We start from the raw sequence: 19,945 nt of genomic DNA, 5'->3' as shown, positions 1-19,945 counted from the left end.
CCTCAGGTGTGGAGGGTCACTCATCTCCAGCTTTGGGCAGATTAAACGTTAGTTCTTTTGAAGTCATTGCCTGGGATGGGGAAGGCACCAGAAAGTGGGAGTGCTTTGGAGGGAGGCCTGAACCCTTTCCAGGAGAGGCTCCTGTCTTGGAATTCTGTGGGATGTTTCCTAGCCTACCAGAAGTGGACAACACTGAAGACCACCTGCCCCCCCCCCCCCCCCCCCCGTAAGCTGCAAAGACCACAGTGGGAAATGTCCTGTCCCCGCCCCCTCTTCCCAGCTGGCTGTTGGTAGCATAGGAGAGCCCTGACCAAAGAAGCTTCATTGGGTGGGGCATATTTTGCCCTTTACGGCATCGCAAGATTGTCGAACCTGGTTGCCAGCAGTTCTAGCTGACCCAGGAGAGACGGGACTAGCCCCCGTTGCTACGTGTCCCACCCCAGGGGAGACAAGGCTGTAAGAGCAGCCCAGGGAGCTCTTGGGGTCAGCCCAACCCTGTGAAGGCGGTACCAAGGCCCCAGGTGGCAAGAGTGGGCGGGGCGGCTGCCTGGGCTCCCCGGACTCGGACAGCCCAGCCTCACTCCACAGATTCTTCAGCCCTTGTCATCTCGTCATCTCTGCTTTTGCTGTCTCCTCCAAAAGTAAGTCCAATGAACAGAACCCTCCCACTGAGGGGGAAACAGACTCCAGGGCTCTAGGGCTTGACCAGGTGGGGGACCCTAGGTTAATTCTAACTCCTGGGACCAGGACAACTGCCTCCGGGCCTCAGGGGCGGGGCAGCCGACAGATCCTGTCCAGAGGAACAGGAGCCATCGCTGTGCGACGGGGGCGCGTCTGTCCTGCGCCGTGCGCGCCGCCCGCAGTGCCTGTGTGCGCCGCCGTGCGCCTGGCCAGGGGCGTCTCGGGGTGCACCGGCGGCCGGGCTCCGGCGGCGGCAGCAGCGCAGGTAGGGCCAATGGTGGACCATGCCCCAGCCCAGGTGCCCCCATTTGTGGAGGACCCGCAGCTGATCCTCCGCCCACGCGCCTGTCAGCGTGTGGGGCGCGGGAGAACCTGGCAGGATGGGGCATTGTAACTTGGGGTCTCTGGGAAAGGCGCTCTGCAGGCGGCCCCACACACCCAGGAATACTAGCCTACCCAACCCCTCACTGGTTCCTTGGGAGTCCTGCCAGGACCTCTTTAGGATGGGCCACTCTAAAGACAGTACCATCGCTGGGTCCTAGACTTGCTCCAAGGCCGGCTCAGCTGCAGTATCCCAGGATAGAGGCTTTGCCAGGAAATGTCCAGCAATCGGTGCCAGACCCCTCTCAAGGTTGTGGAAGCAGTGATTGGAGTGAGAACCAGAGACTTGGTCTTTTTGGAGTGCACCTAGATAGGGAGGGGTAAAGGGAGGCGCGCTGTTGTGCCCCAACTGACAATCAGATTGGAGACTGGTGACTGGGTCTGAAAACACTGGCCTCAGGAGGCTACCCACCTCTGAGTCTTGGGCTTGCTGAAAGGCCTGTGTCCCCAGACCTACACATACCCCACCCTTCATGCAAATTACAGCCAAATCCTCCCAGCCCCAGGACTAACTTGGCCTCTTTACCCATGCAAAACAGGCATCCAGGAGGGCCAGGCAGCACCCAGCATCTGATGGGGGGCTAATCCCATCCAGGGCCTGAGTTAGAAGTGGGTATGGAAGGAGGATGGGGGTTGCTCTGGATACTCAAGAGTCCATTTTTTAAGTCTCCCTAGGCAGAGATGAGTCTGTCCTCCAAATCCAGGGCTGGGCCTTCTCAGGCTTATTTGCCCAGCCAAGAACAGAAAGTTTGCTCTACAGCTAAGCAGCCCCACTGGGTAGGGAAGGCTCAGGGGCCTCGTTAGTGGGTCCCTATGGCACTGTGCAGGCCCTTTGCCAACATCATCACTGCAGACCTCAGGAAGGGCCAATGGGTGGTATTGTCCAATGGGCAGCAGGTTCCAGGATCTCCCTGTCCTGGAGCTTAGGGTGGGGTGGGGTAAGGGGTGGAGGTGAGGGCTGCAGACCCAGCTCTTGCTTCTCCCACCCACCAGCCTCAGGCTGGCTACCTCCGATGCCCCCGACACCATGGAGGAGTGGGATGTGCCCCAGATGAAGAAGGAGGTGGAGAGCCTCAAGTACCAACTGGCCTTCAAGAGGGAGATGTCATCCAAGACCATCCCCGAGTGAGTGCCCTGTGATGTGTGTCATTTACCTGCCCCTTGTGTTAGCCAGGACTTCACACCCCAGTGGGCAGGTACCATGGGAATGACCGACATTCACCGAAACCCCCCACTCACAGGCTTCTCAAGTGGATCGAGGATGGGATCCCCAAGGACCCCTTCCTGAACCCGGACCTGATGAAGAACAACCCTTGGGTAGAGAAGGCCAAGTGTACCATCCTATGAGCCTGACCCACACTCTCTGTAAGGTGTGACTTTATAAATAGACTTCTCCAGGTGTCTCTGCTTTAGTACGTTCCCAGTGGGAGTCAGTGCGATCTGATGTCCTGGGGCAGTGGGGCTACAGCAGGTCCCTGATGTACAGGTTGCGCCGAACAGCATTTGAGACACCCTCACTCCTGCCCACTGCCACACCCATGCGCCACTTGTCCGTGTCCTGGGGGGCCTCAACCTCTGCAGGGACCAAAAGGATGCACCTCAGCAGACTCCAACCCATGTCTCCACCCCCTCCCTTTTGTGACCCATACATACCTCTGCTTGGGACTGCCACTTTCCTGATGACCACACGTCCAAAGAAGTCCCTCTCAGGCTAGCAGAAAAGAGAGCCATCAGATTGCCAGTGGGCAAGCAGGCACACCCAGGCCTTTCCCCTGTGAGAGACTCCAAGGCCTCTGAGCAAGGCCTGTAACTAGGAGTACCTCTCCTAACCACTGCCCATTTTCTGGGAGCAATAGGTGGCTCCTTGGGACTTGGGGCAAGCCCCGCCCTCCATTCATCATTTTGCTCCAGCCCTACCCCCACACATACCTGCTCCTGCACGGCTGTTCTCTTCATGATGTGTTCTAGCCGCTGCTCATGGTTACGTGGGGCAGGCTGCCTTGCCCCCTTTCCCCCACTGTCCGTCAGACTTGCAGGCCCTGAGGGCCCCTGGTCCACCTGAATAGAAGTGTGATGACAGCCGGCTGGCTAAGGCCAAACCACTGATATTGTATGCCGTCTCAACACCAGGGCAAGCTTACCTGGGGGCCACCTCCAGTCCAGGCCAAAGCCTCTGCCCTGCGCATCTTCTCCATTTCAATCTCCCGGGCAATAAGCTGCTTAGCCTGGTAGGTGAGGGGCTTGCGGGCAGGTCGTTCAGGGAAGCGGCAGACCTCCTCCACATTCCTGCCCAGATGGGTAAGGCAAGGTACCAGGGTACCAGTCAACAGAGGCAAGGTCTACCTGTTGCACCAACCCCACATGCCAAGTTTAAGAGCTAGGGTATGGGGTCAGTAGGGCCAGGATCTGCCTGTGGCACCAACCCATACACTAAGTTCAAGACCTTGGATGTAGGGCGAGGTCCTAACACTGCTACATCCTAACCCCATGGCAGCTGGGGATCTCCCGACTGTAAGTGAAGAAGACAAGGAACATGCACAGGGCTTCAGGGAGGGAGCAAGAACAGGCAGGGACACCGGGACCCTCACTAAACTGCAGGATACCAGGGTTGCTACTGCTGTGCCTCGAGCCCTCTAGAGCCCCAAAGAGCTGCAGACACACAGGCTATCCACCCTGGGATGGACAGAGGTTCTATTATCACTACACTGAAACTTGGAATCAAAACTGTGTCTGACCTGGGATGAGGCCCAGGGCCAGCCACATTTGTGCCAGACTCAAACTGCAACCCACAACCCCTTGGACCTCACCAAGACCACACTGGCTTTGGCACACACACTGCATGTTCCCAGGCACAGGGGCACTCACGGCTCCAGCCTGTAGAGGTACTGCCCATCAGGTGTGCGCTCCTGGTGGTAGGTGAGACTGTAGGCAAGCATGGTAGCCACAAGGCTGGACAACTGCTGCTTCTCACGAGCACTGTACAGCTGTGTGCTCACCTAGGATCAAGTGGACACAGGTGGGACAACTGAGCAATGCCTGGAGCCACCTGGGCCACAAACTCCACCCTTTCCTCCATATCTGACACTCACGGGGCACAGCTTGGGTTCGAGGACATCCAGGAGCAGGCAGAGGGTATCTAGAACAAGGGCCTGTGGTGTGGCCCGGCTGCGGGTGGCTGGTGCCATACCTGACACCAGTGTCTGTATGTGGTTCCTTGTCTGGCTCATCCGGGTCTGGGCCTAGGACAGAAAGTGAGCCAGGGCCAGGTGAGCAGAAACCCCTGGGGCCAGCCAGACCCTGAGCACAAACACAGCAAATGTCACACCTCCTGCTGGCTGCTGGGGAAAGTGATCCGTGGCACGTGGCTGGAGGCAAAGAGCACGTGGAAGGCTGCAGGCAGGAAGGGCAAGTAGCGCAGCAACTGGAAGCTCTGGCCATGGTGGGCAGCCTGCTCCAGCAGGTCATCAAAGGCCAGCCAGTCAAGGGCACAGCACACGGTGCCTAGGCTGGAGTTCCGGAGCCGAAGGCGTAGAAAGTTGTCAAACAGGCCCTAAGAGTAGTGAGCAGGCCATGAATCCCTGCAGGAGTAGGTAGGCCCAGACCCTCTGACCCCTTCATCTCCCCATAGCGTGAGCATCAGCCTCAGGACCCTTTCACTAGCTGCTGCTCTATGGAGTCCAAGGGGGAAGGATCCGCTGCCAATACCAGGGACGGACCTACCAGTCTAATGAGGGCCCTGAGACAAGTAGGTTGGCACATGGTCCAGTCCCCTACCCTTCCAGAAGTGGCAGGAAGTTATATCCTCAAAATTCAGGGCACAGCTGCCCCAGCTCGCCTGTGCGAGTCCAGTTCCCACTGGCCATACCGCACAGCCCTCTAAAGTGCACACTTCCAGATCGTCCGTGGATTTCCAAATACTAATCCAAAGCCGCTTAGAGCTGGAAGCAGCTTAAGCCAGGCCTCTGGGAGCAGGGGAGGCGATGTCGCTTGCTCACGTGCATACCTCCCTACCTGCTCTCCACACCTCTCCATGAGCACCCTCCAGCGAGTATCTAGTTCCTGTAAGCCCAGGCCCCAGTATGTCCCTCACAAAGGTCTCCAGATGGTTCCCAGCCCAAAACTCATCTAGATGTCTAAGCTCCCTGCCTTCTGCCACCTCCATTTTTCCTTTAGTTCCCTTTCTGGGCCTGAGGGTCCTTCCTCGTGGCTGGTCCTTAATCCTACCATCCCCTTAGATGCCTGACACCTGTCCACCCACACCCTTTACTGTGGAACCCACCCAGGACATCTTCCGTTCAGTATCTACTCATTTAGTACTGATGTCACGAGAGCTGAGGTGGGCACAGGTACCTGGACAACCTTCTCATGCTCGCCCGCAGAGGTGGTCACACACAGGATGTGGTAGAAGCGCTGGGAAGCCAGGGTCAGGGAGCCCTTGTCGCCATCACTGAGCAGGAGAGCGTGGGCTGGTAGCATCAGGTCCTGGCCCACAAGTCGCCTGCAAGTAGAGAGGGTGCTGAGGCTGGGGCCACGCCAGTGAAAGCAAAGGTGCCGGCAACCACCCTAGCCACATTCCGTACGCTCTGAGGGAAGCCCTGGCCAGCCTGTTTTATACCACTCTGAAGGTACAAGAATCTCTGAACAGAGCAATCTAGGAGCAGAAGACTCTCTCTGAACTGACTAAGGTAAGGTCAGGGAGGGTCACCCTTTAGGCCACAGATTTAGGAGGCTCTAGCCAGTTCCTTTTGGGGCAGTAACTGGGCCCCTCAACCCAAGTCAGCACCCTACCCAGAGAACACAGTGAGACCAAACAGCTGTCCCGGAGCCCTGGCGGCATCTGGTGGTGTCTAAGGGCTGTAGGCAACAGAGGCATCCAGACCAAGGCTGGTCCACTCATACCACCTGGACTGCCTACCTTTGAGCCCTGGGCAACTGGAAGACCTCTTGCCACACAGAGAATAGCCCCTTGCGCTGGTCCTTCAGGCCGACATGGGTGGTCTGCACATCCTTCACACTCAGCTCCCGCCGGCCCCTCCCATACAGAAACTGGAAAAGGGCAGAATAAGCAGCGGCCATGCTCACCCCACCCTGCCTCACCCAAGCCATGTGCCCACCTGTAGGGTGTTGATGCAGGCACGGATGTCATTGTCGGTCTTCTCACAGAGGGCACCCAGTGCACCCGGGTCAGACCGCATGCCATGTTGCAGGGAGATCTAGAAGCAGGATAAGCACTAGAGTGTCTGCCCCTGCCGAGAGGACCCAGGCCTAGTCTAGCACAGCCTCAGAGCCAACCCCAGGTCCCCAGATGAGGGTAAACAGCCATGTGCTGGGGGCAGCCAGAAAGTGCAGTGCAGGTCCCGTGAGAGTACAACCTGACAGCTCAATACAAGATGGAGCCAGGGTGCTCAGTGGGGAAGAACATGGGAAGGGAGGTCGGGACAGAGGCTGCATATCCCACTGGAAGCTGGGAACCTGCCCTGCTGACCTCCTGGAGCCGCTGCACCAGCCTGGAGGGCAGAGTTGGTGGGACGTGGAGCAGAAGAGCCTGCTGCTTCAGCTGCCTTAGGGAAGGTGTGAACCTGCAGGACAGGACCACAGTGGCCACACAAGGGACAGGCCAGGGAGAGGCCAGCGGACCCTTCTGCTTAGGAAGGCGCCATCCCATAGGACCCGCAGTGGCCACAGGAGGGACAGGCCAGCACGAGGCCAGCAGACCCTTCTGCTTAGGAAGGCCCCGTCCCACAGGACCCGCAGTGGCCACAGGAGGGACAGGCCAGCGCGAGGCCAGCAGACCCTTCTGCTTAGGAAGGCCCCGTCCCACAGGACCCACAGTGGCCACACGAGGGTCCCACCACCGCACTCACTGATCATTGCAGATACAGATGATAGGCCTCATTAGGAGGCCCCCCTCAGCCCTGCGTCGCCGCCCCCCTGTGGCCACAGCTGTGCCTCCTTGCTCAGCCTCCTGCGGACCCCTGCGATTCAGGATACTCAAGAGAACGTTGATAGCCGCCTTCAGGGAGGCACAGAAGAGGTAAGTGAGCCAAAGCCCCAGTGCACCCAGCCTGCCCACCCACCCACCTAGGCTGCAGAGGCCCACCGTGGAGGCTCCATCGATCTCATCAATAACCAGGCAGTTGGGCCTCCCACCCGCACCCAGCACCGACTCCATTTGCGTAGCTGCTTCAATGCGTGTACGGAAGGCCTCGGGGCTACGATCATCACTGGAAGAGCAAGGACAAGAATTACTAGGGAGCGGCCAGCATCCCAGCAGGATGCTATGAGGCACCCACTGGATGTAGCTACCACCAACTTCAGTAAGCCATGAAAGACATATCCCAACCCAGCCTACACATCCGGGACTCTAGCCCCACCCACCAGCCAGGGTTTGAGACCTGACAGGCTCAACCTCACAGACGCCCCAGACGAGGGTGCCCTCCACTCACCGTGCATTCATCTCTACCACGCAATACCCTGCATGCCTTGCGACCACATGTGCCAGCGTGGTCTTGCCTAGTCCTGGAGGGCCACACAGCAGTGCCACCTACAGTCAAAGCGGAGGACAGACTGCCGATCCCTTAGCCTCCAGCGAGCTCCTGGCCAGTAGCCAGGGACTAGAAACAAGGTTGATCACCGTTCCCCATACTATAGCCATCAAATGAGAACACCCAGAATACTCAGAGTAAGAGAAAACCCTTCCCAGGAAGCAAGTTATGTGGGGACATGACGGGAACACAAGCCCCTCCCACACTGCCTAGCTTCCTGTCCTGGCTTTCTCTAAACCCTTGGGAGAATGGATTTAACTTTGAATTTGGGACACCAGCACTTCCTACCAACCGTGATGTCATTGAACCCACAGACTCTAGAAGAGTTACAGATGTCACAGACCCCACCCCCACGACTACTGCAATAGCACTGGGTACCCTGAGGGCAAAGCCATAAGCTCAGATATGTTCATACAGGCCTGCAAGGGGTTTACCTTCTGCCGAGGCCTCCGGCTCGGGTCCAGCTCAGCTTCTAGCATCTCCTCCAGTACCTGCTCATGGCTTTTCCACTTGCCAGGGGCTGTGGCCTCCTTCCCAACCCGGGTGGGCTCTACACCGGGTCTGGGCTTCCGGGCAGGCCTCTCATGGCCAAACACCACCAGGTCCCATAGCTTCAGCCACTTGAGGAGGCAGCGGTTGGTAAACTGTAAGAGCAAAGCCTAAGGGAAGGGCCCTGCCACGCCCATATTTTCAAGACAGACAGGGACACTGAGGCTCAGAAGGCCCAGACCCTGGTGATCAACAATTTCACTGAGAACTCTAGCCTCTGAGACCCTATGCTCACCCCAGGACAACCCGGCACCAATTGCTGAGGGTGAGAAAAAGGACAGATTAGGACAGTGTTTCTTAATCTGTGGGTCACAAACCCCCTTGGAAGTCAATGACCCTTTCACAGGGGTCACCTAAGACCATTGGGAAACACAGACACTGATGATTCACAACAGCAGCAAAACTGCAGGATTGAACTAGTAATGAAAATGACTTTATGGCTGGGGTCACACAGCGTGAGGATCTGTATCAGGGTCACAGCATTAGGGAGGCTGAGAACCACTGGGCTAGGATATCCAGGCCTCTATCAAAGCCCACAGCAGGTCACAGTTAACTAGCAATAAACCAGTTTTGTGCTGACTTGGTTTCCCCATTTAGCACTCAGAGTCCTGACATCATCCTTAGCACCCAGTGGCCCACCAACACAAAGACCCTGGCCCTTTCCTCTTGCTGCTAAGGCAAGCCAGTCACACTTGAGTGACATCAGGAGCTCACATCATCACTGAGCAGTTCCGTGTAGTGCTGGGGTGCAAACTCATCCACCCAGAGGCAGTGCTGAGTAGTGTCCTGGCCCGGGGCTGCCTCCTCTGCAGGGGTCCCCTCAAGCACAGCCTCCTCCCCTTCAGACCCGAGGCTGAAGAGAAGCAAGTCCTGATTCACTACAGAGGGATCACAGTGACTATGCCCACCATACATGCCCAAAGCAACAGGGGTTCCTGAGGTAGTAAGTGTGTGTCACCTATGTAGAGTGAAAGCTCTTGGGGTTGTTGCCGTCTCTATACAAACACGATAGGCTGGGGTCAGGACAAGTCCAGCCAGCACCAGACTCAACACACACACCTACCCATTCCATTAAACCTACCTTGCTGTCAACTTGCGCCTTCAGGGAGGAGAAGGGGACACCCAACAGGTCCAGCGGCCACAGCCTCGCCATTTGACATCCAGAAGAGGGCTCTGGGCAGGACAGATTTGTCATCTCTGTAACCCTCCCAGGTCATGGGGGCACCCACAGTGCCCTTCGGCCAAAAAAAAGGCTGACAGAGGGAGAGATGACACCTTGCCTAATCAGAGAGGAGACAGATGATGCCCTCAGATGGGCCAGGTCCAAGGGAGGTCAGCCTCAGGGTGGGGGAAGGGGAAAAAAGAAACAGAAAGCTAATATATGGGGTACAAGGTGGCACTCTACAGCCATATAACCCAAAAGTAGCATTGCTGTTTCCAACACTGGACTACCTGGGCATGCCTGTTTCTAGCAATTCAGACAGGTGAAACTGGCCTGAGAACCTGCTGAGAGCCCATAAAAGCAACATACAAGAACCAATACTACGACAAACCCCCATGCTGTGTCACACACCTGCACCCCAGTGCCTGTGAGGTCAGCCCGAAGCACCAAAAAGGCCCGCTCTCCACATGTGGATGTCACATTGATGTAATCCTCTAAGACAGGGGGCCGTCTCAGAACAGGATTGCGGAGACTTGGCAATGCCTGCATGAGGTCTTTGTGAGCACTAGCATCTGAGGGCCTAGTAGGGACAAACATCTCCAGTCACTCTCAGTGGGGTGCCTGGACCCACACTCACTCCTCTTGCCTTCCCACAGACACCCACTTCCAGAGCCTCATCCAGGGACAGGCAGCTTTCCAGGGAGAATTACATGCCCTTAAACAACACACCCGGCATCCAACATCTCAGGGAAGACCTCTGGACTCGGTGGAGGGGTGATGTCCCCAGGAGGGGAATCAGGGCACAAGAGCTCCTCCATATCTGGCTTGAAGTTCAGCCTCTTCACCACGTCCAGCCTGGGCCGTTTGACCATGGGGCCTGCAGAGACAGAGGCAGGAAGAGGAGAATAGAAAACTGATCCCCAGAATTCCCGACCTTAAGTGCCCAGTCCCCAATCGGACATACTGGAGGGGCACAGGCTGGTCTCTACGAGCATTCTTTCTGGCATTGCGGCTGTCATTTCTTGGCGACCCTGCAGGACAGGGACGCGGAACAGTGTCCCCAACAGCGATGGCCTCTTCGAAAGTCAGGGGGAGGCGGCTCGCCGGAGTCTGGAGGGTTCCAGAAGGCGCCAGGTCCCGTGCTCCTGCTGAGACAGAGGTTGACAGCAACCACACACATCAAGAAGAGAACTCCCAGCCGCTGCCTGTCCCATCCACACAGCTCTCCATGCTGCAGCAGGATGCAGCCACGACCTGGTTGTGACTCAGGACCCGCGCCCACCTTCCAGCTCAGCCAGCACTTCGAGCTCGGCCGCGAACTGGTTTTGGAAGTCATCCTCCACACCATAAAGATCTTCCTCGCAGTCTTCCATGGAGCTGGACCACAGCTCTCACAACTAAATGGCCCTCAGAACTTCCCGCGCCCCTGATACCGCGAGCCACCCCTCCCCGCGAGCCTCCGATACCGCCAATAAACAGCCGGCGTTCCCAGAGGCGCCCACCATTGGCCAGCGGGAAAGGGCGGGTCTTCACACGCAGAGGGCGGGAGGAGAGGAATGGTTCAATGGTTGAAGTGGCAGACCAAGAATGCTTTCTATTGGACTGTACAGTAATCCGTCCGTGCGGGAGGCGGGAAAATAGGTGGGACTAAGAAGGTGCGTGCGCAGACCATTCGGGAAGGGCCTTACCTTTCTTCAGTGGGCGGAGCTCCAGGCCCGGAATGCCATTGGCCAATACGACCATCCATAAGCAAGGTGGAATGGGCATGGTGAAAAGGCGGAGCTGCGCACCAGCCTGGTTCCGAATATTGGGAAGCAAGGTTGGATGCAGGACTGAGAAGTGACATCCTGGTCCCTTAGCCTGTTGCGGGTAAGTCCTAAAGGATCTGCCTGTGGTCACAGGCTGGTGGGAGGCAAGTTAGGGAGCGCCTGCAGTCCTGGGTGGTCCGTGCCAGTCAGGGCACAGCAACCCCTGTCCTATTCCTTGCCTACTCAGAGAAGGTCCATAACCTAGCCTCAAGTGTGTAGGCGTGAGCTGGGCAACCAGGCTGTTTATTCCATGTCGGGTCAGGAAGAGCTCCCTCACCCTGAGTCCATGGCAAGTCAGAATCTCCTGGCCTTGGCCAGACTCCCGTTCCGGAGCTGACACCCCTGGCCTGGCCCCTTGTGGAAGGCATCAAGGGTTCCAACAGGTGCTGGCCCCAGTAAGTGTACACAGTACTTGAGGTCCAGGTCAGGCACCCTCCTATCCCAGGCTCACTCCCACCTGCGTGCAGCCCCACCATGGAGCCTAGCAGCATGGAAAATCTGTCCATCGTGTACCAGAGCAGCGACTTCCTGGTGGTGAACAAGCACTGGGACCTGCGCATTGATAGCAAGACCTGGCGGGAGACCCTGACCCTACAGAAGCAGCTCCAACACCACTTCCCAGAGCTGGCTGACCCTGACACTTGCTATGGGTTCAGGTACACAGCCAACACAGAGAGCCCCACTGCAGCATCCTTCCAAAGGATGCTGGAACACTTGACTCTGCCACAAAGGTGCTAACCAGAACACCACAAGGTCCAGCCACTGTTCTGCCCCTTCCCAGGTTCTGCCACCAGTTGGACTTCTCCACCAGCGGGGCACTGTGTGTGGCCCTGAATAAAGCAGCTGCAGGCAGAGCTTATAAGTGCTTCAAGGAACGGCGAGTCACCAAAGCCTACCTGGCACTGGTAAGCCCTGACCCAAGGCTCACAGCCTACTGCAGCAGGCCTCTCTAACCCAAGCTCCATGCCAGGCCTATGTGCCTACCTAGAACTTAGGCACATCCTTCTCAGAGGTGGCAGTGTGGCCCAGTGAGCTATATGTGATGTCCTTGCTCAACAGGTCCGAGGCCATGTCCAGGAAAGCCAAGTGACAATCAACTATGCCATTGGCAGGAACAGCACAGAGGGGCGGACCCACACCATGTGCATTGAGGGCACTCATGGTAATCGTGGTTTGTAGTGGGGGCCATGGGCAAGTCTCCAAACCCTGCGTGAATTGGAGCAGCCAGACAGGTGTAGACTGGAGTTGGCTCAAGCTCTAGGGCTGGCCCAGTTGACTCTTACAGTTGCCTTTCCATCTAGGCTGTGAGAACCCTAAGCCAAGTCTCACAGAGCTGCTGGTCCTGGAACATGGGCTGTACGCTGGTGACCCTGTATCCAAAGTGCTGCTGAAGCCACTTACAGGTGTGTCCAGGGCAGGGGTTCGTCATATAAGAAAGGACCTTGAGTGTCGGCATTGTGGCCTGCCTGGGTCTATACCAGGTGTGCAGGCACAGCCAAAAGCAAGATCTTTGCTGGTGCTTGCATGTACCCTGATGGTCAAACTGATCTGTCTAGCTAGATCAAGTGTCCCCTGGCTGTGCCCCCACAGCCCACCCCAGACCAGTCTCTTGTCCTGAGTCCCAATATCTGATTTTGTAGCAAGGGATATATATAATGAATCCCATACCAAGGGCCTGCCCTACCCTGCCCTGACCTTCCTAGTGGCACAGATCTGCAAAGCAGCTACTCAGGAGAGATTCTTTCTTTTCTTTTTTCTTTTTTTCTTTTCTTCTTCTTTTTTTTTTTTTTTTTTTTTTTTTTTTTTTTTTTTTGTGTGTGTGTGTGTGTGGTTTTTCAAAACTGGGTTTCTCTGTGAAGCCATGGCTGTCTTGGAACTTACTCTATAGGCCAGGCTGGCCTCGAACTCCGAGAACTCTGCCTGCCTCTGCCTCCCCAGAGGGATTAAAGGCCTGTGCCATGACTGCCTAGAAAGGGATTCTTTCTTTAAAAGAGAAGACTGGGTAAACAGGTATCGTAGCATAGCCACACATTTCTAGCACTCTAGAGGTAGAGGCAGGAAGATCAGAAGTTCATGCCCATCTTCAGCTACACAAGACTCTGTCTCCAGGAAGAAAGGGAAAGGGGCCAGTGAGGCAGCTCAACAGTAAGGTGCCTTCCGCCAAGGCTGACAACCTGAGTTGGAGTCCCAGACCAACATGGTGGAAGGAGAGAAGAGACTCTTAGAAGGTGTCTTCTGGGTGGTGAGATGGTGGCACTTGCCTTTAAACTCAGCACTTTGGAGGCAGAGGCAGGCAGATCTCTGTGAGTTTGAGGTCAGCCTGGTCTACAGAGTGAGTTCCAGGATAGCCAGGACTACACAGAGAAACCCTGTCTCCAAAAAAAAAAGTTGTCTTCTGACTTACTTAGACAGTGTGGCATCAAGCAAGCACATACAGGAACACAGTGATACACAATTAAAATGTACTTTAAAATGTTTTAAAGGGAGAAAGAAGAGAGTTGGGGATACAGTTGCATGTAAAATGCTTGCTCGCGTGCACAGTGGGCTCATTCTCAGTACTGCAGCACATAACTGAAAGCCAGGGGGCTGCTGGGAGACTCTGAAGCCAACCCAGAGAACTTGCTGGATACTGTAAGAGCAAGGGATGTGACAAAGAATGGCTCCTCCCAGCCTGACCTCCCATTCCTGACTCCACAGGCCGGACACACCAGCTTCGTGTGCACTGCAGCGCCTTTGGCCACCCTATCGTGGGTGACATGACTTATGGACAGGCTGAGGACCAGGAGGACCAACCTTTCCGCATGATGCTGCACGCCTTCTACCTACGTATCCCCACACAGGCTGAGTGCGTGGAGGCCTGCACACCTGACCCCTTCCTGCCTGCCCTTGATGCCTGCTGGAGTCCCACTACCTGTGTTCAGCCCCTTGGACAGCTCCTCCAGGCCCTACAGACTGACCCTGACCCCAACCCTATGGGTGGAGGGCCAAGGCCCTGCAGCCTCTCCACCCCACAGCCCAGGGCAGGTTGGTCCCCTCCTGAGACTGGGGCACAGAGAGCATCGTGCCTGCAATGGCTATCAGAGTGGACACTAGAGCCGGACGACTAAGAGCCTCTGGGCTTGGGGGTTGAGAGCTGCTAGATGTAGCAGCTAGGAAGCCATGATTGCTAGAGGACAGGGTACTCGGGCTGTAGGAGAGATGTCCAGTAGGTAAATCTTCTCTCAGCATTCCCCCAGAGCAAGCTAAGACTTTTCCTTCTGGAACAGCTTTCTGCCTCTTTAGCTTCATCCCAGGCTTGCCCACACCCCTAGCCAGGAAGGGCAAAGCCAGGAGCAGGGATCCTCCAGGGCCTCACGGTGCCTAGGAAGGGCCATCCTGACATTAGTCTACCTGGACTTGGGTCACCTGCAGCCCCCAACCTGTCTCCTGCTGCCCACCACTGTCATGTGCCTTTGCCTTTCCTGAACTCTGCCAGGGCTTCACCTCCTCTGCCTGCATCTAGCACTTGGCCCCAATGAATGGGAGTGTGTTGGGGCATCTGCAGAAGTGTCCTTCATGCATGCCCAGCCCTCTAAACCTGCCATGGATGCTGCTTCTGCTCATGGGCTCGTAGCTGGAGCGTTGACCATGTCACCACCTGCCTGGCTTCTACATAGCCATAGAGAATCAGCGCCAGCCTTTGGGTCCTCTCCTGGGAGCCTTCTGGGCCTCACCTGACCACCACAACACAGCCACAGCACCCTGGCTGCAGCTAGGGTCTAGGATTAAGAATAAATGTTCAGTGATCAATCTTGAGAGTGTCCATGAGCCTATCTGATGTGGGGTACCCTCGACCCTTCCTTGCTGAATATGGCAGACCTCTAGCCCATGACTACTTAGCAGGACCCACTCTAGACCTTAAGGTCCTGGCTGCTGCCCTTCCTCGCCCCACAGGCAATGAGAAACTTGCATTGGGCTTGGGGGTTCTTAGGAGGGACCAGAAGATGGGTCACATGCCCAGTCCCCAGAAGGCCCCTCCCAGTTAGGAGCATATTACAGCAGCTTTCAACCAGAGTCTCTAGGAGAACCACTGTTCATGTTGGCCTATAGCCTAGGTGCCCAGAGTCCCAGTGCTCAGGGGAGGGGCATCACAAAGCCAACATTCCCTCTGAGGTCACATGACTACTGCTCAGTCCCTCCCCGTTGCAATATGTTTCCTCAACTGCCCCCACACTTGGGTTTGGACTACAACTTCCATGATGGATCAGACCAGAAGCCACTGCCCACTAGAACTTGGTAGAGATTTTACGGAAATCAAGGACATGAGGCCCTGCTTCTGCTTCCTGTGCCTCAGTTTCCCAATCTGCAAAAGGGGAGCTTGGAGTATGTTGTGGCCCAAGCTGGAGCCTCACTTTGGGTGGCCAAAAATGTTGAGGCCCGTACTGCCCGGCTTTGTGGGCCAAAATGTTGCGGCCTGCTCCGCTCCACGCTTGGTGGCCACTGTTTCCCTGCCCAAGCTGCCTCTCCGGTCTGCGGGTCAGGGTCTAGCGAGAGAGAGAGAGAGAGAGAGAGAGAGAGAGAGAGAGAGAGAGAGAGAGAGAGAGAGGCTGCAGGGGTAGGAGACGCGAGGAATGGAGATAAGACAGGGTGTGTGGTCAAGTCTCAAGTCTCGTTTATTGTCTCTCTTCTCTCTTATTCTCTCTCGTTGTCTCCCTTATTGTGTCTCTCATTGAAGGGAAGTCCCGAGTATTTATAGGCTTTTGCCACGTGCCTTGCAGGCGTGGATATGATGTCAGCCTTACAGGCGTGGAGAGCACGTGGATAGCACGTGCGTGCACCTCATGCCTTGCAGGCGTGGATACCACGTGCGCCTTGCAGCTGGGGTCACTAAACAGCAAAACAAGCTATGTGGGATAAACAAGATGTTTGTCACAGTGTGCTCAGCTGTTGTAGGCTGTTGAAAACCAAGTCTCTTTTCAGGGAATATGGTTCTAGATGGCTGCAAAGATGATCTGGCCGCTTTCTGCTAAAAGTCAGCTCCCAACAGGAGTAGTTTGGGCGGCCATGCTAGCTTCCCCAACCCCCATCACTCTCATGCTTTTTTTTTTTTTGTTTTTGTTTTTTGTTTGTTTTTGCCTTTCCATGGGGCGATACAGGTCTTTTCCTGTTTGCTCTGCCTCAGGATGTCCCTCACTTAGGCCTAGCCTTAGTGGTGATCTGGAAAGATGTCTTTGCAAACCCAGGCACTTGGCACTCCCCTGGTAGCCAACTCCAAAGCTCCCAGCTGCCTTCACCAGCTGTCTTACCTGTTACCACCACACAGGGGCACTGCTGGGTCCTGTTACCAGCATGTCTGCCACTGGACCCTAAGGCATGTGCTCCACAGCCTGTGACCTGTAGGGAGTAGGGCTGGGCCAACCTCACAACTTTGTGGTTCTCAGGGGTCGGTCCCTGCCAGACATCTATCAAGACTTCCCAAAAGACTTCTCTCAGGAAGTTCAGCACCAACAGGCACATGCCAGATTACCGGGGCAGTACCTACATAAGGAGGTTGTTTTCACACAGGAAAGAGCCATTGCCTCTGAGAAGCCTAGCCAGCACAGATGTCATATTATCCCATTTTGAAGAGGAAATGAGGCTGGGGATTTAGCTCAGCTTAGCCTTCATGAAACCCTGGGTTCCAATCTCAGCAGTACATTTAAGCAAGCAAACCAACAATCCTTTATGTAGTGGTGCACACCTGGAATCCCAGCACTCAAGGGTGGGAAGCAAGAAGATCCCAAGTTCAAAGCCATCCTCAGCTACGTAACAAGTTGGAAGCCAGCCTACTGGAAGAGATCCTGTTTTAAAAAGCAGTTTTTGGAGGGGCTGGAAAGATGATTCAGAGGGTAACATACTTGCTGTGTAAGTGTGAAGACCTGAGTTTTGATCCCCAGAACCCACATAAAGCCAGACATGCTAGCTCACAATCCAAGTTTCTACCATGACCTGGAAGGTAGAGACAGGTGACTCCTCAGAAGCTGTGGGTCAGCTAGCCTGGTGTACACAGCTCTGAACTATCCGACTATCTCAAACAAGATGGAAGACAAGGCAAGAACTAACACTTGACAGGGCTGTCTTCTGATCTACACACATGCATGCAATCACATACATAAACACACATATGCGTGCACTCATATACACACATGCATAAACATGTACTCATATGCACACACACTGTATTGGCTAGTTGTGTATGTCAACTTGACACAAGCTGGAGTTATCACAGAGAAAGAAGTCTCCCTTGAGGAAATGCCTCCATGAGATCCAGATGTAAGGCATTTTCTCAAGTAATGATCAAGGGGGAAGGGACCATTTGGGTGGTGTCATCCCTGGGCTGGTAGTCCTGGGTTCTGTAAGAAAGCAAGCTGAGTGAGCTAGGGGAAGCAAGCCAGTAAGTAACATCCCTCCATGGCCTCTGCATCACCTCCTGCTTCCTGACCTGCTTGAGTTCCAGTCCTGACTTTCTTTGGTGATGAACAGCAATGTGGAAGTGTAAGCAGGATAAACCCTTTCCTCCCCAACTTGCTTCTTGGTCATGATGTTTGTGCAGGAATAGAAACCCTGACTAAGACACACACACACAAACACACATGCGCACTCACATATATACACATAAGCACACGTGTGTACTCACACACATAAACATGTACTCATGTGCACACACACATAAACACACACATGCACTCACATGCATAAACATGCACACGCACTCATACACACATATAAACACATGCACTCACATACATGCATAAACACACACACACACACACACACACACACGCACACAAATATTATTACAAAGAGAAAGAAGCAAATCCCCCGTGGTAGGTGTGGCCCTGCTAGAACAGGAAACAAAGCAGTGATTGGCTTTGTAGCCAGTACCCTCCAGGGCACAGGAGCCTCAAGTGGGCCCCCGGACAGGGGCAATGCTCCTCTGAACTTCCATGACCCATCCTACCTCCCAAAGGGCAGGCCAGCTGTGGGACCAAAAGAATGCAGCCTCATGTCATGGGCTCTGCCAGACTTAAGCTGTGCCAAGTGCCAAGTGCCCTACAGAGCACCAGTATACCAGCCATAGCCTGCCATCGGGGGAGAATCCCAGCGGGCAGTGTGAGGGGTGGGAGAGGTCTCTGAACTATCCCAATGGCCAGATATAGAGTGGAATGTTGAGGCCATGGAGCAAGGAGTAAGATAGATGGGAGACAGACAGACAGACAGACAGGCTAATTTAAAGGGAAGGTGGAGCAGAAGGCCTGGGCAAGGCCCTGCTCCAGAAAACACTCCAAAACTATGTCTGCCTAGAAAATCTCAACCAATCCTCATGGTCTCCCAGGCCCTGTACTTACCCAGATGGTTTAGCACCTGCTCCCATGGCAGGTGAGATGTCACCAGCTGCGGCTCCAGAGTCCCAGTGGGTTCCACCTTTCCACATTTGCCCTCATCCCATGGCTATGAGGTAGGCAAGGCTGGAAGAATATAGAGCAATTAATTATACAAGGCTCCCTGGAGGAGGGACCACCTAAGACAAGGCCACCCTGACCAGAATCCAGGCAGGAACATGCTAAGTGTGAGCACTGAGCTGAAGGCTTTGTCCAGGGCTCTCTGGCAATGGCACTTACTGTGTGCCCTAGAGCCACTCACTCAGCCTCTCTGGGTCCCCATATTCTCATCTGCAAAGTCAGGATTTGAACTAGCCCAAGGCTGTAGGAGGGTTCAGTTAGCCACAACTGAACAAGAGAGGGATGGGATGTGGCCCTATCTTTTTTTTTTTAAGATATTTATTTATTTATTTATTTATTTTGTGTATATGAGTGCTTTATCTGCATATACACCATACACACCTGCATGTCTGAAGAGGTCATCAGATGGTCATGAGCCACCATGTGGAATTGAACTCAGGACCTCTGGAAGAAGAGCTAGTGCTCTTAACCACTGAGCCATCTCTCCAGCCCAGGCCCTGTCAGCTATGACTCTATTGCTATGGTCATTTGTTGATCCTGACTCTAGGCTTCCCTAGAGGTCAAGCCCACAACAAGCAGCCCATTATCTGACCTCTGCCCAAGCCAGAATGTGAAAATTCTCCTCCAGCCTACCTGGGCCCTGGAGGTTGGTGGCAACCCCACCACCACATGACCTCTCCTCCCAGCAGGCATCTCCATGTCCAGAGCAGCCTTTTAAGCCAAAGCAGGGGTTGGGGGGTGTAATTTAGTGGTAGAGTACTTGACTAGCATGCTCAAGGTCCTAGGTTCAATACCAGGACCACAAATAAATACAAATACAAAACCAATTCCTTAGCCAAAACCTGTCCCCAGGTGAGTCAGGTTCCATTGGCAGTCTGCCCTTGACCCCAGGTTAATAACGGGGCTCAGGGTCAACCTGGCCTCTGTACTTGGGACCCTTTCTTAAGTGTCCCCAGGACCTTGTCCCTCCAAAATGGGGGCCCCTACGCCCCCACTCTTAGTGGGTGCCCTCACTATTGCCAAATACAGCTGCTGGGAACTCTGTCAGTTACACTGGTCCAGATGGAAGCCCAGGAGCCCTGTGAGATCCATCCTGAGTAAGGCGGAACCAACCAAGCTGTCTGAACTCAAACCTAATGGGGCACCCACCAGGGAGGACTATGATCCTAGCACCCTGGGGGGCTATGATCTGCTGTTACTACAGCTGCCAGCCTCACACGGGGCTACAAAACAGGCTTGATGGTTACCTTTGGATGTAGATGGTGATTATGTGGCTTCAGACCCACACTTCAGGGGTTCAAGGCCCTGGAGCCTTCCTTCTTTCTACAGCCCCTTCCA

At 55.0% G+C, this 19,945-nt stretch overlaps 3 protein-coding genes across 6 annotated transcripts; 2 read left to right on the top strand and 1 right to left on the bottom strand.

The window, feature by feature from the left end:
* The first annotated feature begins 486 nt into the window (after nt 1–486).
* Nucleotides 487–2,474, top strand: LOC117709797 (guanine nucleotide-binding protein G(I)/G(S)/G(O) subunit gamma-13). Its single transcript, XM_034504174.2, has 3 exons — nt 487–641; nt 2,056–2,187; nt 2,304–2,474. Exons 2-3 carry the CDS (start codon nt 2,090–2,092, stop codon nt 2,407–2,409), a joined length of 204 nt encoding a protein of 67 aa, XP_034360065.1. The 5' UTR covers nt 487–641; nt 2,056–2,089; the 3' UTR covers nt 2,410–2,474.
* On the bottom strand, nt 2,423–10,693 carry LOC117709798 (chromosome transmission fidelity protein 18 homolog). Its single transcript, XM_076937132.1, is given in 23 exon segments — nt 2,423–2,637; nt 2,716–2,773; nt 2,992–3,120; nt 3,204–3,348; nt 3,928–4,058; nt 4,152–4,301; nt 4,388–4,612; nt 5,413–5,560; nt 5,978–6,108; nt 6,177–6,275; nt 6,548–6,641; nt 6,927–7,075; nt 7,163–7,286; nt 7,509–7,606; nt 8,042–8,251; nt 8,871–9,018; nt 9,108–9,151; nt 9,238–9,293; nt 9,296–9,329; nt 9,730–9,898; nt 10,048–10,201; nt 10,290–10,463; nt 10,601–10,693. Coding segments are annotated over 23 exon segments (2,874 nt in total). The 5' UTR covers nt 10,692–10,693; the 3' UTR covers nt 2,423–2,524.
* Nucleotides 10,694–10,758: 65 nt separating this feature from the next.
* LOC117712046 (RNA pseudouridylate synthase domain-containing protein 1-like) lies at nt 10,759–14,921 on the top strand. Of its 4 annotated transcripts, none has more exons than XM_034508051.2 (6): nt 10,777–11,187; nt 11,572–11,782; nt 11,908–12,031; nt 12,186–12,288; nt 12,428–12,529; nt 13,824–14,921. In XM_034508051.2, exons 2-6 carry the CDS (start codon nt 11,601–11,603, stop codon nt 14,231–14,233), a joined length of 921 nt encoding a protein of 306 aa, XP_034363942.1. In that variant the 5' UTR covers nt 10,777–11,187; nt 11,572–11,600; the 3' UTR covers nt 14,234–14,921. The 4 variants fall into 4 exon arrangements, with proteins under 4 accessions (XP_076793246.1, XP_034363942.1, XP_034363940.1 ...); XM_034508049.2 differs by having other exon boundaries at nt 10,778–11,187; nt 11,594–11,782; XM_076937131.1 differs by lacking the exon at nt 12,428–12,529 and having other exon boundaries at nt 10,759–11,187; nt 11,594–11,782.
* Nucleotides 14,922–19,945: the final 5,024 nt, after the last annotated feature.

Source organism: Arvicanthis niloticus, chromosome 6, assembly GCF_011762505.2.
Source record: "Arvicanthis niloticus isolate mArvNil1 chromosome 6, mArvNil1.pat.X, whole genome shotgun sequence".
In the NCBI taxonomy this organism is placed as follows: Eukaryota; Metazoa; Chordata; class Mammalia; order Rodentia; family Muridae; genus Arvicanthis; species Arvicanthis niloticus.
The sequence above is the reverse complement of the archived record's forward strand: the minus strand, read 5'-3'. Positions and strand labels throughout refer to the sequence as shown.